The sequence below is a fragment of the Trichechus manatus genome, unplaced genomic scaffold (assembly GCF_000243295.1).
Source record: "Trichechus manatus latirostris isolate Lorelei unplaced genomic scaffold, TriManLat1.0 scaffold00213, whole genome shotgun sequence".
Classification (NCBI taxonomy): domain Eukaryota; kingdom Metazoa; phylum Chordata; class Mammalia; order Sirenia; family Trichechidae; genus Trichechus; species Trichechus manatus.
Genome location: NW_004444149.1, coordinates 2,022,414 through 2,038,370, shown reverse-complemented (window position 1 = coordinate 2,038,370; position 15,957 = coordinate 2,022,414). Strand labels below are relative to the sequence as shown.

Here is a 15,957-nt window from a genome sequence, read left to right as displayed (position 1 = left end):
GGCGGCCGAGGGGGGGCGGGCGGCAGGAGGAGGCAGAGGGCGGCGGAGGAGGAGCCCCCCAGCAGCGAGCGGCGAGCGACTGACCGCGGCCTTCTGACCAGGACCGGAGCAGGGCCCCAAGCCCCCGGGCCTGGCAGGGGACGCGCTTCTCCTCACAACTGGTGCCTCAGCAGCTCCAGCCAGCGGACCCGACGGCCAAGAGGTGAGTGTACCCCACTTTTGTCTCACGGCTCGGGGTCCCCCAGACTCGAGACTACTGCAGTGTCCTTCGTCCGTCCTGTAAGAGGGACCCCCCCCCCAGACACACACGCATGCAGACCAGATTCCCACCGCTCCCCTTCCCCGTACCTTCCCAGCACCCTAGGTTGTTGGAATTGGTTTTCACTGGGAGGAAGAGTAGAGAAGGAACTACGGCCGTCCCCCAACCCTGGGCGGAGGGTCCCCAGAAACTTTGTCTGCACTTCTGGAATCAGACAGACTGGCGGCTCTGGGATGGAGAGGAGGTGAGGCGCGCTAAGCGCTCCCCCAGTCTCCTTCGTGACTTTAGGGGGAGACCCCCTGACCCGACTGAGTTGAGGGAATGGAAACGCTGACCGACTCTAACTAGGACAAGTCGCTCCCCCCCCCCTCCGCGCCCCCTGGCGCGGTGGGTTGGACCCGGGCCAGTTGTATGGGGGGTGGCGGGGTACAGGAGGAGCCGCGGCTTGGGGGAAAGTTACCGGCTGGACTGTTCGGTTTCTTGCGCTTCCCAAGCTGCGCTCTCTCTCTAGCAGTAGGGGGGCTCAGCGACAACCTCCGAGCGCCATAGAAGTACCTCCTGTCTCCACCACCCCACAATCCCACTCCCTTCCTTCAGGCTCCAGATCCACTGCCACCTTTTCAGAGCCAGCTCATGCCCCCCAGAACCCGAGTGCGAGGGTGGGTGACTGGAAAGAATTCTCCTTCCCACCATCACCCCCCCACCACGTCCACCGGTGCCGGCGCACCTGCCCCTACCCAGGGTGGGGGTCGCTACTGTGTTGTTGTAGAATCTACAGTGAGCGCCGCATGCAGAGGGCTGCCATTCAAAGGGGTGGGGGGCGCTGCTTTGAATTCCCAGTTTTCTCTCCCTCTTCCCACCCCACCCCAAGTAAGAGAGCGACGTGTCCCGGCCAGAGCTGGGGGGGGGGCTGGGAGTGGGGGGGGCGGTGTGGGCAGCGGGTTGTGCCCGGACACGTGCCTGCCCAGGCGCCCCGGCCCTGCTTGTGTTTAGAGAGAGGGCGGGTCCCCTGCCCCCCGCCCCGCACTACCCCCACGTATCAAAGGGCAGCTGAAACGTGGTGAGACCTCGGGGCGCCCTGGGGGGCAGGGGGGGCGGGGAGCCTGGGTCTGGAGCAGGGGAGGGGCAGAGGCGCCGGTGCTAGCTGACCCACAGGAAACGAGCGCTGCTGACCTAGTTTGGGACACCGGAAGTGGGTGCTGGGGAGAGGGGGAGACCGGCAGGCTGTCCTGGCTTCCGGGCCAGGTGGAGGGCGTTCTCGAATTGACCCCCGCCCTAATGACTTGGAGACCCCTGGCTGGAACTGAGAACGGGAATGAGTCAGCGCAGCTATTCCTCCTTCCCCCAGCTTATTCCTGGAGGAGGGAGGTGGTTTATCAGGGGCAGGGGGAGCCAGATTGGACAGTGAGGGGTTAAAGCAGGATGGGAACTCTGTTCCCTGCGGGAGTGTGTGTATGTGGGGGTAGTGAGGCCTGGAGCATTATGGGGTTGCCTCCTGCTCGCCACCACACCAACTGGTTTGGTCACCCCTGTACCCGCCTGGCACTACAGGGCAGCTGGCATGGAGGTGGGCACTGGGTTGGGAGGAAAAGAGTGGGCATCAGCAGTGCTGGGCTGGGCTGGAAAGGGACGTCGTATTTGTGACTGAGCTTGGTGTTCCTCCTTAGCAGTGACTGGGGAGAAGGGCAGGGGGCTCCCCCTGGAGCAGCTGATGAAACAAGGAGAAATCTCTGTCAGGGCCTCCCATCCCTGGCCCCCGGGACCCCGGCTCCCCCAGCGTGCCTCTGTTACATGGTTGCTGTGGGCACGACACAGCCTCCTGGCACCCCCAGACACTGTCCCCTCCCTTGGGTACCACACCCCTCAGCCTCGGGGCAGGGGTCAGGAAAGCGTTAATACCACCAAAAAGGGGCACTGGGGAAGAAAAAAGGCAGTGCCCACTAGGCTCAGGTGTCAAGGAGACAGGCCTTGCTCTAATGGGGCACTCTCATCACTCCTCAACCCTGGCTCCTATGGACCCCAGTGTCTGGGGAACAGGTGCTGTCCTCTTCCCCCTTACCCATGGTGCCCCCTGGCACCCAGGGCCCCCAGCTCCTCCTTGGCCTAGTGCCCGCCCCGGGAGGGTGCGGCGGGCAGCGGGGGCTGGGCTAACAATGCACCATCGGGCCCTTTGTGTGCTTGCACTTGGCACCCTGGGGAAGGGTGGGGGAGGGCCCCCCGGCGGGCATGGGGGGTGGAGCGCCTCTGGGGTGGGGACAGTAAGGGCTGGGGGAGAGAAGCAGAGAATGAAGGCAGGTGGGGAGGAAAGGGAAGTAGGTCAGATAGGGTGCCGGCCCCCCATTCCAAGCCAGGGCTGAGAGAACCAGCCCCTAATCCTATGGCTGCCTGGATGGCATCATGCTGGTGCCTGAGGCACAGCCTGGGACTAGGCATTTGGGGTCAGAAGTCACTGCCCAGGGGATTGCTCAGATGGTTGGAGGCCTGGCCTGGTACTGCCCCTTCTTGGTGGCTGAGAGGCCCAGTTCTCCTGGCCCAAGGCCGAGGCCCCAAATGGGTAGTGAATGGGCTCCAGGCGGGGTACTGCCCTCTGATAGAAGCCTCTGGGCCTGCTTCGGGGCTTCCTGCCTCCCCCCTGCTTGGCTCCCTGACCTTCCTGAGATTTAAGACTGCCCTGCCACCAGGCCTTGAGGCCTGGGCCTGTTTTGGCCTCCGGCTGAAGAGGAGGGTGGGGGAGGAAGGTGGGGACAGGCATACGGATAGGACCCTGGCATGGGGTGTGCCCGCCCTGGCCTCTTCCCCCTCCTTCTGCTGAGTAAACTCGTGAGTAAACTTGACGTTTTGCCCGGACAGTTTGAAGTTGCCTCGCCGCCCCCCCAGTCCTGCCAACACATAGGCGGCCAGGCGCCAAGGCGGGCCTGGGGAACTAGGGGGAAGGGGATAGGGAAGGGACTGCCATCCACCACCAAGGTCTTCAGCGGGGGCAATGAAGACCCCCACCCAGCGAGGCCCAAGTCTTGGCAAGAGTCTTGGTTGGAACCTGTGAGCGTCTGTCTCAGCCTTGGGGAGTCCAGCATAAGTGGCCTCATAGCAGGTCCTCAGCCCATCTCTGACCTTGCGCCCTCCGCCCTGAGTTGCCACCTTTAATGTTCAAGGGAATGGGACAAGGGCAAGCTACCTTTAGCAAATGTCCCAGGGAGGCCAGAGAGGGCTGCCCTCTTTCTTCTGTCCCACAGCCTGGGGTGGGTGGGAGGCTGGCCGTCTTGGCATCTTAGCCCTCTCTTCGCTGAGGCCTCCCAGCTGCTTCTGCCCTAAAGGACAGCACTCTTCCTTGACCCCACATCTGGGCCTAACCCCCCACACACCACCACCATACTCGCCATCAGGCCTGGCCCTGACCTCCCCAACCCCTTCCTCTGCCTGCCGGCATCTCCAGAACCTGATCAGCCGTCAGAGCTCCCTAGCCAGCGAACACCTGTGCCAGATCCAAGGGCTGAGGACTGGTGGCAGGAATATGGAGCCAGTAACCCCACAAACGTACCAATTTGCTACCACTTGACGTCACTAATTCCTCTTAAGTCTCCCCTGGCCACCAGAATGGGGGAGGCCTCGGAGTGGGGCTCCCCCCAGCCCTTGCTTTCGACCTCATGTCTCTGGCTTCAGTTTCCTTCCTGTTTCCACGCCCCCCCCCAACTCCTCCCCACCCATATGCCCCTTTCAACAGACATCCTCTCCTCCTTCCTTCCTCCTTTCCTCCCCCTTTGCCTGGGAACAGGGGTCCTCTCCTCCCACCGTGGGTCACCTAGCCTGTTACCTTTTCTTAAACCCAGCACCCTTGGAGATTCGTGCCCAAGTCCACTGCCCTCCCTACCCCTTCTGCAAGGCTCTGGGGGAGAGGTGCTCAGGACTTCTCAAGGAAACTACAAGTCCCAAGGTACATGCAAAGCAGTTGTGGTGCACACTGGGAGTTGTAGTCCACCATGGGCTCTCAATTTGGCTGAATCTGAAAATGTTTCTGGTTGGGGGTAAAGGCCGGGACTGGGATGGGTTGGAACATGGGTACCCTGTGCATGCCCCCACCGTGTTCTTGCCATCCCATTCCCATGTGATACCACGTACCTATGACTTAACGTCCATCTCCACTGCTGAGACATGCTGCCCATTCTTACCTTAGGGCCCCACCCAAGAGATGCCCACACCCTGTCCTGCTGTCCCTGGCAGGGGTGAAATGGAGGGGCCCCGTGAACTCCCTCCCTGCCCCTTGTCCGCTAGGCTGGTTCCCTCCGTTTATAGGGATCAAAGGGCAGAGAGAAGCCCCACCCCACTCCCTCCTAGACTGCGGGCACTAGGGCTTTCAGGAATTGCAAGGACTTCGGTGCCCAAGCAAATGCTTGGGCAGGGAGAATGCCAGGGGGCTGGCGCCTGGTGGCTGGGAGAGACATCGGCCCCCACCCATGCTGGGGAGGGGAGCCTCCAATGACTGCTCATGGGGCTGTCCGTAGCCTCCTGGGCTCTCTGTAGCCCTGACCAGCGTGCTGCCTTGGGAGCAGGTGGCTTAGAACAGGGTCTCTGGCCCTATCTGTAGGGACTGGGGACCTGGGCCCGACTGGTTGGCACCAAGGCACAGGGGTGACCCTCCCCCACCCCAGGCCCACAGTTGGCATAGGCGCTGGGAGCAGGGGGGTAGGAGGGAGAGAAGGGCAGGACTGCCAGCATCCTGGTGGGTAGGTGCCAACCAGGCCGGGAGCTGGTGAGGGGCAGCAGGCCAGCGGCACTGAGCCAGCAGCTGTTGGGGGGAAAGGGGAGGAGGTAGTTTAGGGGGCATTTCTGAGGTCCCCCCTAGCGTAGCAGAACTTGGGATGGCCAAGTGTCTAGGGGACACTGAGGCCCCCCTCGTTCCAGGAAACAGGGACCCCAAGAGTTGTTTAAGTGGAACTTTGTGGCCCACCCATATCTGGGCTCAGAGCCCTCCTGAGTTGCCCCTCAGGCCCAGGCGGGTCCCACCCAACCGGCCAGGGTGGCAGTGGCTTGCGCAAGGGGTGGGGCTAGGCGCTTCCCAGCAGATGCCCCCTCCCAGCTCCTTCCTCTTTCGGTGCCCACAGCTCCCCCCATCTGTCCACCCCCTCAAGCCAGCTCTGTCCCCCTGATCCCCTGGCCATTGGGGGCTGGCACGGGTGCTGCCCCCTGGCCTGGTTGGCAGGGACTGGCGCCTGGGCGAGGAACTGTGGTATGTGAGTGGGTTTGGGGTGAGGCTGTGGGGAGGGCGGGGTGCCGCCTTGCCCAGCCCCTGAGGGCCCCAGCCCAGTATAGGGTAGGGAGAATTTGGCCAGCTTCTGGGGGGGTGAGGAACCTGCTGGGGTCTGGAGGGACTCCTTGTGGTCCCCTATCCTATATGCCTTGAGGGGCTGGGACCTGGGCACCTGTCACCCCTGGCACTGACTGGCCATGGTTCCCCTCCTCCCGCTTCTGGCCACTGCTGCCTCCTGTCCCCTCCCCTCCCTTCTTCCTTCTCCTGGTCCCACCTCCAGCGGCCTCTCCCAGTGCTCCTCCTCACCTCTGTCCTCCTGGACTGTCCCAGCGCCTGCCTTTCCTACTCTTCACCTTTTTCCCCTTTTAGGACTCAGCAAGGACAGGCGGGGGTGGGTACAGCTGGGGCATCTCAGGCTGAGGCTCGGCAGGCTCTGGGCCCTCTCCCACGCTGCCAGGTCTCCTGTAACCCCTCCCTCCAAGCTGGGGGAGGGGGGCTAGCACCCAGAGGGTTAAGGCTGGGGGGGAGGGGCTGGGCCAGGTCGTGGGCGGCCCCTTTGAAGGAGGGAGCTGGAGCGGGGAACAGCCACCCTACCTCCCCCACCCCTCCCAACCTGCTCCCCCCCAGGGGCCAGGAGGAGTTGCCGGCAAGGCCCCTCGGCGTTCAGGTGAGTAGGCCCGGCTCTGGCCTGGGAGATCAGGCCCCAGGGGAGGCTTGGAGGCCTAGAATTGGCCAAGGGTCAGAGGGAAACAGAAAAACAGGCTAGGAAGAGGGTGCCCAGAGTTCCCTGGGAAGGTCTGAGGGGCTGAGGGGCTGAGGAGCTGGAGTGCAGACAGGCTCCAGAGCCTGAGGGCCTCAAGAAGACAGGAGGCAGGAGAAAGGCCTGCAGGAGCGGAGTGATTGCTGGTCCAGGACAAGAGGTTGGACAGGCTGGCAGGGAGCCGGGCTCCGGGGATCGGGCTGGGGTGTCCTCTGGGGCTGGGGGGCTCAGGTTTCTGCCGGCGGCTTGGCAGGTGTGGGGTTACCAGCCAGCTCAGTTACCCAGCTGGAGATTCTGGGCTGGGGGGAGGGGGTGGGCACCGGGCAGACCCTGGCACCTTCTATGATCTCCTCAGGCTGAGAGAGGAGCTGGCACTGCCCAGGCAGACGCCGCTGGGAATCCTGATGGTCAGGGTCTGTCCAGGCGGACAGTGGCCTGCCTCGAGGTGGGGTGCTCTCTGGGGAAAGTCCAGCAGAAACAGGGCTGGAAACTCTGACGGGCAGAGAGACACAGGTTGTCTGTCCCCCCACCCCCACCCCACATCCGCTCTTACTGCACCCCCTTCCGCCACCATCCTGCCCAAGTGGCCCCCAAATTTTGGTCCCCTGCTTCATCCAGAAGAGGGGCATGGGTGTCCTAAATGTGGCCACCCCTGGTCACGACCAGGACTCAGCAGGCCCAGGTCCCTGCTTTCATTCCTCCGTGCCTTCCTAACCCACCCCGCCCCCCCTGCGTGGGGAGAAGAGAAGGGATGCTTGGGGCAGAGGGAAAATGGAGGAAGCGGGAGAGGCTTGTGAGGGCCAAGAGATGGAAGAGGGCAGGCAGAGGTAGTGATGGTCCCTAGGATGAGGCCTAAGGACACAGAGGTGGTAGCAAGGTGAGGAGCCCGGCAGAAGGCGGGACCGCGAAGGAAGAGTCTCGGCCAGGGAAGACAAGGGCCGGACAAGGTAGTGAGGGGACAGATGGAGAAGGTCAAGAAAAGCGTCAAGAGTATGAGAAGGATGGCTGAGGCTGAGGGGCACGGGGTCCCCAAAGGTGGAAAGGAGAAAACTGAGGAAGGCTGGGGAAAAGGAGATACCCCCATTCCTTCCTCTCCCGCCTTGTGTCTCCCTCATACGCCCCTCGATGGAGCCCGGGGTGCTGTGGGCTAGGGCTGGGGTTATGGAAAGAAAATGTGGAGGGGCACTGAGCTCACCCTCATTTCAGGAGCCCGGGTGCCAGGGCTGGGGGATTTTGAGGGGGGGAGAGACTTAACCCCCACAGCACCGGGAAGCAGCCAGCTCCCCTTGCCTCCTTCCCCCTTCTGGCTTGCGGTCTCTCTTCCCCGCCTCCCCCCAGGAAGTGTGAGTGCTGGGGGTGGTGAGGTTAGGAGGGGGGAAGCGTCATATGGGGGATGGGGAAGGTAGGCACAAGCTTGGGGGGCTGGGGTGCAGAGAGAAGGGGACCATAAGTGCCTGGGGCATCGCTGGGCGGAGGACCTCTTGTTCGAAGCCCCTCCAATCCTCCAGTGGGATATGGCTCAGCCTTGTCACCCTGCCTCCCCAACTAGGCAGTCCAGATGGCTGAGGCCCCTGGGCCCCAGAGGCCCTGGGAAGGGCTAGGGGAAGCTGGGGAACTAGGATTCCTGGGTCCCTGAGGACTTTGGACTGGGTCTCCTATTCCCCCACCCCCCAGGTCCAGCCACAGGCCAAAGCCCTGGCTTCGTGCAAACTTAGCTCCAAAAAAACAGGAAGAGAACCTGAGGCTGGAGTTGGGGTGGCGGCTGGGGGGTAGAAAGGAGAAAGAAGTAAGGGGGAGGGGTGGCTGGCAAGGAGCCTGGGGCATTGGGAAGAGTCTCAGGTCTCTCCATCCTCCCTGGCAGGAAGGTATCACAGCCTGGTCCTCTCCATGCCGTTGCTCCTGGAGAATCCTGGCCAGGTCCCTCTCAGGCTCCCTGGCAGAGCCTGCAGGTGGGGGCACTCACTTTAGCCTGGGGGGGCTGCGCGTGCCTGCGTCTCAGGCCCATATCTATTTTCTCCACCACTAATCCTGGTTCCGCCTGCTGCCCCCCACACTAAGCCTCGCTCCCCTAATCCCCGGGGTAGGGGGAAGGGGACCAGCTTTCCTCAGCTGCCCCATTCAGGGCCTCCTATCCCTGTCCTTCAGCTAGCTCAAACCAGCCGTGTTGCCCTGGGTGCCCCCCAGCCCTACACTGGACACTGCCTGAGCTCAGCACCTGGAAGGACTTCAGCCTCCTTTCGTTTCCCAGCCAGGGCCACTGCCCTCCACCTTTTGGGTTCATGGTGGTGGACACACCCTGGCAGGTGCCCTTGGGCACTGAGGGGCAGATGATAGGGGCTCCCACCTTTGCCCTCCCACCTTTCTCACCCCTAAATTTTCCCCCCACAAAGATGGGGCAAGCTTGACTCAGGGCCCATTTTCAAGAGAGCTGCCCACCGGCTTGGCCGGTCTAGCAGGCCTGACAGTGAGGGGAGCCTGGGGGGGTGGCGGGAAAGGGGGGAGTGATGGGGCGGGGCCCCCAGTTCTCCCCCTACCAGGCAAACAGACTGAACAGACCTTGCCTGGTTCCCTGGCACAGCTGCCCCCCCCAGCCACTACACACACCCATGCCCACAAGGTCTTAGCAAGAGGGGGCATGCCAGGCAGGGTGGAGATGGGCCGCCTTCACGGGGCATCAGGGGGCTGGGCCCTCTGGGATGCAGAGGTGGGAAGGGCGCCCAAGGTGGGGTGGGCACCCTGGCACCAGTGCCCCACCCTGGCAGAAGGAAAGGGACGCCTCGCCCCACCGGCCCTCCCAGATGATGGGGGTAGGAGTGCCCCCTTGGCCTGGTTGGCACCAGCCCAGCTCCAGGTGGCATCTAGGTTGGCATGGGTGCCAGGGCCCTGGGTAAGGGCTGGGGGAGTTTCCCAGAAGCTGCAGAACTGAATGAACATCCTCACCTCCCCATGTGTGCCCTCTGCCTCTCCCCACCACCTATGCTTTTCACCCCTCCCCCTCCTGGGTTGCTACCTCTTAGCCAGGGGCATTGCAGTTGGGCCTAAGAGGTTAAACACCCACCCTTGCCCAAGCCCTGTGTGAGTTGCTTGGTGAACCGGCCTGAGCCTGTGACCTGACAGTGGGGTCAGCCAATCAGCGCCCCTCCACACCAAGTTGCCGCGGAGACTGGCCTTGGGGTGGGAGAAAGGAGGCGGGCTTAGCGGCAGGAATGGGTGGGGTGGAGAGAAAAGGAGGGAGAGGGATGGGGTGAGCCACGTGCCTGCGGGTGCCCAGCTCTCTGCCAATGGACTGGGAGGCTGGCTCCACCCATCCCCCTAGGAGGGGCACAATGTGCTTGGGCCCAGGAGGGTGCTCCCTAGTGCTAAAGCGGCCACTGGTACTGCTGCCCACCCAGTTTCTGGTTCTTTCAGAGGCCTGGGGCCATCTACCACTTGGACCGTTCGTACAGTACCGGCAGGGGGACCAAAGGGAGCCGGCAGCGCTCCCAGACTCCTTGGCTTCCAGGGAGAGAAGTGGTTTGGGGACGGTGGGAATGAGTGGGCTAGCTAAGGGAACCTAGGTGTGGCTTACAAGCACAGACAGACACGTGGGTCCTGCTCACGCAGGCAGGCGTCCATGCAGGAGCCAGGCCCTGGTAGTGCAAGGAAGGTGGCAGGCAGGGAGGCACACAGACAATGCAGCTCTGTGTCCTAAAGAGGAAATTTGTGGCCCTTGACCCCTCAGCCCCAAAAAATCCCTTTTCCTATCATTGGCCCACCTTTAATATTATAGATGAGGAAACAGGCCTCCTTGGAAAGGAAGTGACTTGTCCAAGGTCACTGAGCTGGTAGTAACCCGACTCCATTGTCGGGTGATTCACGGGAGGGAGGCGGACCTGTCCCCAAGTAGTTTTCTTAGTAGAGGCCATCTGTAATAGTGAATCTGGCCCCCAGGCAAGGCCTTCATTTCTCCCTCTTGGGTCTTAGGGTAGAAGGAAAGGCATAACGTTTGTGAAGTACCTACTGTGTGTCAGGCATTGTGCCATGCATGGTCTCATTTAACCCTCCTAGGAGTCAGGTGGAATTCTCCCATCTGTAGCTGAGGAAAGCTCAAAGATTAAATCACTCTTTTAAGGTTGCACAGCTAATCAAAGGCAAAGCGAGTTTTCAGATTCAAGCCTGGCTGACTCCAGATCCCAGCTCTGTCCAGCCCCCAACACGGCGGTCTTCAGTTGCTCCAGATGTCCCAAATGTCAGGGCTAGAGGGCTGGGCCCTTGGGCCTTCCACTCCCACCGCCTCCTTGTACAGCTGAGGAAACTGCAATACAGAAAGAAGTGACTTGCCCAAGGTCATTCCGCAAGATAGTAGCAGAGCCAGGACTTGAAGCAGATCTCCCCACTTCCAGGCCAGATTCCCTCCTCTTCCCTATGCCCCAATCTTGGGATCACTGCTTCCTGTCCCTTCTCTGGCTAGGTCTTGGAAGGGATAGCTTAGAGGGTGGGACGATGGGCTCCTGCTCAGTGGAGATGGGGGCTCTCCAGGAATAGGGTTGACCTGGAATGGGAAGGGAGGGGTGGTGGTGGTAGCCAAGGGGGAGGAGGAGGGGTGAAACTTGGCCTATTGGCAGTGGGGGAGGGGGCCGGGGCGATGCTTATCTGTGCGGGGCAGGAAGCACCCGCGCCAGCACCCCAGCAAAGGGTGGCTGCTCCTTGGCCCCCATGGGGGAGGGGAGGATGTGGGGGGGCTGATGGGAGCTGTTTCCCGTATGGTCTCTACTAGAAGGGGATCTAGAAGGGGAGATGAACCTTTGGTGGCTGGGGGAGGGGCATGAGGAGGAGGAGGGTGCTTGGAAGCCTCTGCCTCTTGTTTGCGTGGTGTCTTACTGCGTACCAAATGCTTTGGAGATAACTTGAGTTAAAGCGCCTGACCACACCTGGCCTCGAGCAGGCCTTGGTCCCCTGTGAATCTGGATTCCCTCACTGGCCTTTTCCTGGGCTGTGAGGAGGTTCCCCTGCATGGACTGTTACCCAACTTTTCAGATGACTGAGACCCGCCACCGGCGCCACCCAGAGTCCTTCACCCAATTCTTCATTAAGTCAGAACCAAGACCCAGGCATCCAAACTCCCAGTGCAGTGTTCCTTCCAAAGGGATGGGGGTGAGCTCTAGGAAAGGGCCAGAAAGACAGGCTCATGGAAGCATAATGGTACAGTGGTTAGGAACAGTGACTCTGGGCACTGCCCGGGTTTGATCCCTGTTCTGCCACTTACTTCGGAAAGCCACCTCACCTGTCTGAACCTCAGTTTACTTGTCTGTAGAATGGATAACTGTAGTACTTCAGATGCTAGCTCGAGATTAAATGAAGGTAAAGCACTTGAAAAGGAGCCCTGGTGGCACATTGCCCAAGTGCTTGGCTGCAAACCAAAAGGTAGGTGGTTCAAACCCACCCGTGGGAGAAAAGACCTAGCAATCTGCTCCCGTAAAGATTACCGCCTAGAAAACCCTATGAGGCAGTTCTGCCCTGTCCGATAGGGTTGCTGGGAGTCAGATCGACTTGACAGCCTGCAACAACAACAACATAGTCATCTCTCTGTAAACGTTGGCCACTGTTCCTTCCCCAGACCCCCCCTTGCCAGGCTGTGTGTTCTTACCCCCCTCCTTACTTGCCCCTGCAGGAGAAGATGGGGAGCCCCGAGGATGACCTAATTGGGATTCCATTCCCGGACCACAGCAGTGAGCTCCTGAGCTGCCTAAACGAGCAGCGCCAATTGGGCCACCTGTGTGACCTCACCATCCGGACGCAGGGTCTTGAGTACCGCACCCACCGGGCTGTACTGGCGGCCTGCAGCCACTACTTCAAGAAGCTCTTCACTGAGGGCGGTGGCGGGGCGGGCATGGCAGCCGGGGGCGGGGGGATGGCCGCCGGGGGAGCAGGGGCCGGCGTGTGCGAACTGGACTTTGTGGGGCCGGAGGCGCTGGGTGCCCTGCTCGAGTTTGCCTATACAGCCACACTGACCACCAGCAGCGCCAACATGCCGGCTGTGCTCCAGGCCGCCCGGCTGCTGGAGATCCCCTGCGTCATCGCGGCCTGCATGGAGATTCTGCAGGGCAGCGGGCTGGAAGCTCCCAGCCCTGATGAGGATGACTGTGAGCGGGCCCGCCAATACCTGGAGGCCTTTGCCACAGCCACGGCCTCTGGAGTGCCCAACGGCGAGGACAGCCCTCCACAGGCCCCCCTCCCGCCACCGCCGCCACCGCCACCTCGGCCTGTCGCCCGCCGCAGCCGCAAGCCCCGAAAAGCTTTCCTGCAGACCAAGGGGGCCCGGGCGAACCACCTGGTGCCGGAGGTGCCCGCAATGCCCACCCATCCCTTGACCTTCGAGGAGGAGGAGGTGGCGGGCAGAGTAGGTGGCAGTGGGCTGGGGGACAGCTACAGCCCTCCTGCAGGGACTGCCTCGCCCCCTGAGGGGCCCCTGAGTTACGAGGGCTATGAGGGTGAGGAAGAAGAAGAGGAGCTGGTATATCCCCCAGCCTACGGCCTCGCACAGGGCAGCGGGCCCCCGCTGTCCCCAGAGGAGCTGGGCTCAGATGAGGACGCCATCGATCCCGACCTGATGGCCTACCTAAGCTCCCTGCACCAGGACACCCTGACACCAGGCCTGGATGGCCAGGACAAGCTAGTGCGCAAACGCCGCTCCCAGATGCCCCAGGAGTGCCCGGTCTGCCACAAGATCATCCACGGGGCCGGCAAACTGCCTCGCCACATGAGGACCCATACGGGCGAGAAGCCCTTTGCCTGCGAGGTCTGTGGCGTCCGCTTCACCCGGTGAGCACCCAGTGGGGAGGGGGCCCAGCAGGGGCCGTGTCCAGGGGGCAGGGAGGAGGAGTTATGAGGCTTGAAGGGTGGAAGCAGGTGGTCCTGGAGGAACTAGAGTGAGGAGTCCCTCCTGGAGTGAGAAGAGGCACCAGAACGGGGTGGGGGGGACTTGGGAGGGGAAAGCAAGCCGAGGGAGGTGGGATGGAGCAGGAAGGGTTCAGTGCCCAGGAAGGCTGGGCTGGAGGCAGAGGAGTGGGTGATGGCGGGCCCAGTTAAGCTGGGGCAAGTCAGCGAGGGTATCCTGGGTCAAATAGGAAACAAACGGTGAGGGGCGGGAGCGGGACAAGGCCAGGGGGCCCATTCTGAGCGCCTCCCTTGCCTCCTCCCCCTGCCTGGCCAGGAACGACAAGCTGAAGATCCACATGCGCAAGCACACAGGAGAGCGCCCCTACTCGTGCCCGCACTGCCCAGCCCGCTTCCTGCACAGCTACGACCTCAAGAACCACATGCATCTGCACACAGGGGACCGGCCCTACGAGTGCCACCTGTGCCACAAGGCTTTCGCCAAGGAGGACCACCTGCAGCGCCACCTCAAGGGCCAGAACTGCCTGGAGGTGCGCACCCGGCGGCGCCGCAAGGAAGACGCGCCCCCCCACTACCCACCACCTTCCACCGCCACCCCGTCCCCTGCTGGTCTCGACCTCTCCAACGGCCACCTGGACACCTTCCGCCTCTCCCTGGCTCGGCTCTGGGAGCAGTCAGCCCCCACTGGGCCTCCGGTCTCCACCCCAGGGCCCCCTGATGATGACGATGAGGAGGGGACACCCACCACGCCCCAGGCTGAGGGTGCCATGGAGTCCTCTTAAAGAGGGACAGGTGGCCAGGATGGGGCAACACAAGGCCGGGGACACCCACGCCAAGCAGTGGGAGCAAGCGGGACAGAGCCGGGGCCAGGGTCGCTGAGCCTTGCTGGCGGCAGAATCGGCTCCTTCCCCCGCTGAGCCCTCATTCCAGTTCCAGGCTGAGAAGGTTTTGGGGTAGAGGCTCCCCAGATTGGGGTGATCCCCAAGGAATGATACCTACGATATGTATATATTTACAGCTCTATTGTAAAAGAGGGGTTCCTGTCCCCAGCTGCTCCTGGGGACTAGAAGCAATAATGCATTTCTGATTCGTGGGGTCCCTCTTCGGCTATGCGGGTTTCTAGGGGGTGGGGGGCTTGGGACCAAAGCCTTGCCCCACCCCATACCCCCTTGGGGTTTTGGCTGTGTAAGGGGGTGAAGGCCTGCCCCTCCCTTCCGAGACCCCTCCTTCCTGGTTTCTGTTCCCTTTTCCTGGCAGTGAATTATGCAAAAGGGGGCAGCGAAGGCAGGGTAGATGGGGGGAAAGCAAGGTAGAAGCTTGAAAGACCTGGGGGGGGGGACTGGGCCTGGAAGGAAGGAGCCATCCCAGTCCCCTCCGCCCAGCTCCCAGCGCTGAGTCATGGGGTCCTGGAGGAGAAGGGGGCGGGGTGGCCTGATTGGCTCGCCCGCCCCTGGGGGCAGCGGGAGGGGCCCCGCCCGGCTAGGGGAGCCGCTCCACTCCTCTCCTCTCCCCTCCCGCGTCCCCGGGCAGGGAATGTCTTGTTCCCGCCGCTCCCACCTCGGGGCCAGAGGGCAGGGCGGGCCGGGCCGCGTCCTACCCTCTTCTCCTCCCACTAGCCTCCTCCCCGCCCAGGTGCGAGCCGGATCCGCCGCCACCGCTGCCGCCCCTGACTCACGCCGCCCCCGGGCTGGCGGGGCGCTGGGTGTGGGACGGGGTGAGGGGTTGGTGGGGAGCCTTGCGGAGAGCGGGCGAGCGGGCGCCATCTGGCGGCCAGCCTTTCGCGGGCGAGCGCCCCCGGCGGCCACTCCGAGCAGCAGGCCTCACCTCAACCACTCCAGCTGGTGAGCGGGCGCCCCCTTGTCAAAGAGTGGGCTCAGAACTTCTCGCTGGGCCTCTGGGAAAAAGGGCTGCGGCGCTGCGGGAGAGGAGCCCCTTTCCCAGCCCCTCCAGCCCGGGCTTCCTGCTGGGTAGGGGAGAGCCATCTCGTCACTCTCTTCCATTAGAATTGAATCCACCCCCGTTCTGTACATAGCCTCTTCTGTTGGTCTTGCTGAAATCTAGTTTCAGATTTTTAACTCTCCAGTTCTGCTCGGGGCGGGGGCTGTCTCCTCCCCTTCCTCGCTGGGTGCTGGACCCCCGTTGCGGCCTGGGCTCTGCCTTGCACTAGTTCCCTTCCCTGGCCTGGCGGCCCCTCCCCCTCCTTGAAAGGGGCAGGTTCAGGGGCCCGGTGCTCGCCCTCCCTTTCATGCACCCCCATGCCCATTTGCACAGCTGCCCAGGTACCCCCAACAGTGTGGGGGGGTTACAGGGAGGGGGTAGCGGGACCAGTCCCTGTTATCTATTTAAAAAGTGATGATGTAATATATTGGGGGGGCGGGTTCGGGTTGCCCTGGGCCTCAGCCTTTCAGTTGATGGGGGAGCCCAGGGCTGGGGAGATCTGGGGCCTAGCCCCAGGGAGTGGGGACAGTGTGGCCTCCCCTCCCCCGCCCTGCGGCTTTTCCAGTCAGTGCCTTAGGGGGGGAGGTGATCTCCCCTCTTCTGTTCCCTCCCCCGCCCCCCCACCTCGGGTGTAAGCGACAGGAAGAAATAATAATTATTTAAGAGTCACACTTGTGTCCACCTTTGGTTGTTTTATTTGGGGGATGGCTGGGAGGGATGAGGAGGAGGGGGAAGGTGACAGACAGGGACTGGGGGTTCTGAAGCTGGCAGCTTGGGAGGCTGAGAATTTCTGATGTCAGTGGGGCTGAGGGGTCACGGGAATGGTGACGGACTGTTGGGCTCCAGGTAGGGGCTGCTGCCTCTTCTTCCTCTGCTGAG

The 15,957-nt window shown here is 62.5% G+C and overlaps 1 protein-coding gene across 1 annotated transcript; it reads left to right on the top strand.

Annotated features, from left to right (window-relative positions):
* The first annotated feature begins 64 nt into the window (after nucleotides 1–64).
* On the top strand, nucleotides 65–15,749 carry ZBTB7B (zinc finger and BTB domain containing 7B). Its single transcript, XM_004388547.2, has 3 exons — nucleotides 65–202; nucleotides 11,915–13,065; nucleotides 13,457–15,749. The coding sequence occupies exons 2-3, from the start codon at nucleotides 11,921–11,923 to the stop codon at nucleotides 13,920–13,922; spliced, it is 1,611 nt and encodes a 536-aa protein (XP_004388604.1). The 5' UTR covers nucleotides 65–202; nucleotides 11,915–11,920; the 3' UTR covers nucleotides 13,923–15,749.
* Nucleotides 15,750–15,957: the final 208 nt, after the last annotated feature.

What these genes read in the sequence shown, in the direction of transcription:
- ZBTB7B (XM_004388547.2), top strand. Translation starts at nt 11,921, where the DNA reads ATGGGGAGCCCCGAGGATGACCTAATTGGGATTCCATTCCCGGACCAC. An exon ending in TGTGGCGTCCGCTTCACCCG is followed by an intron (nt 13,066 to 13,456) that starts GTGAGCACCCAG and finishes CTGCCTGGCCAG; the next exon opens with GAACGACAAGCTGAAGATCC.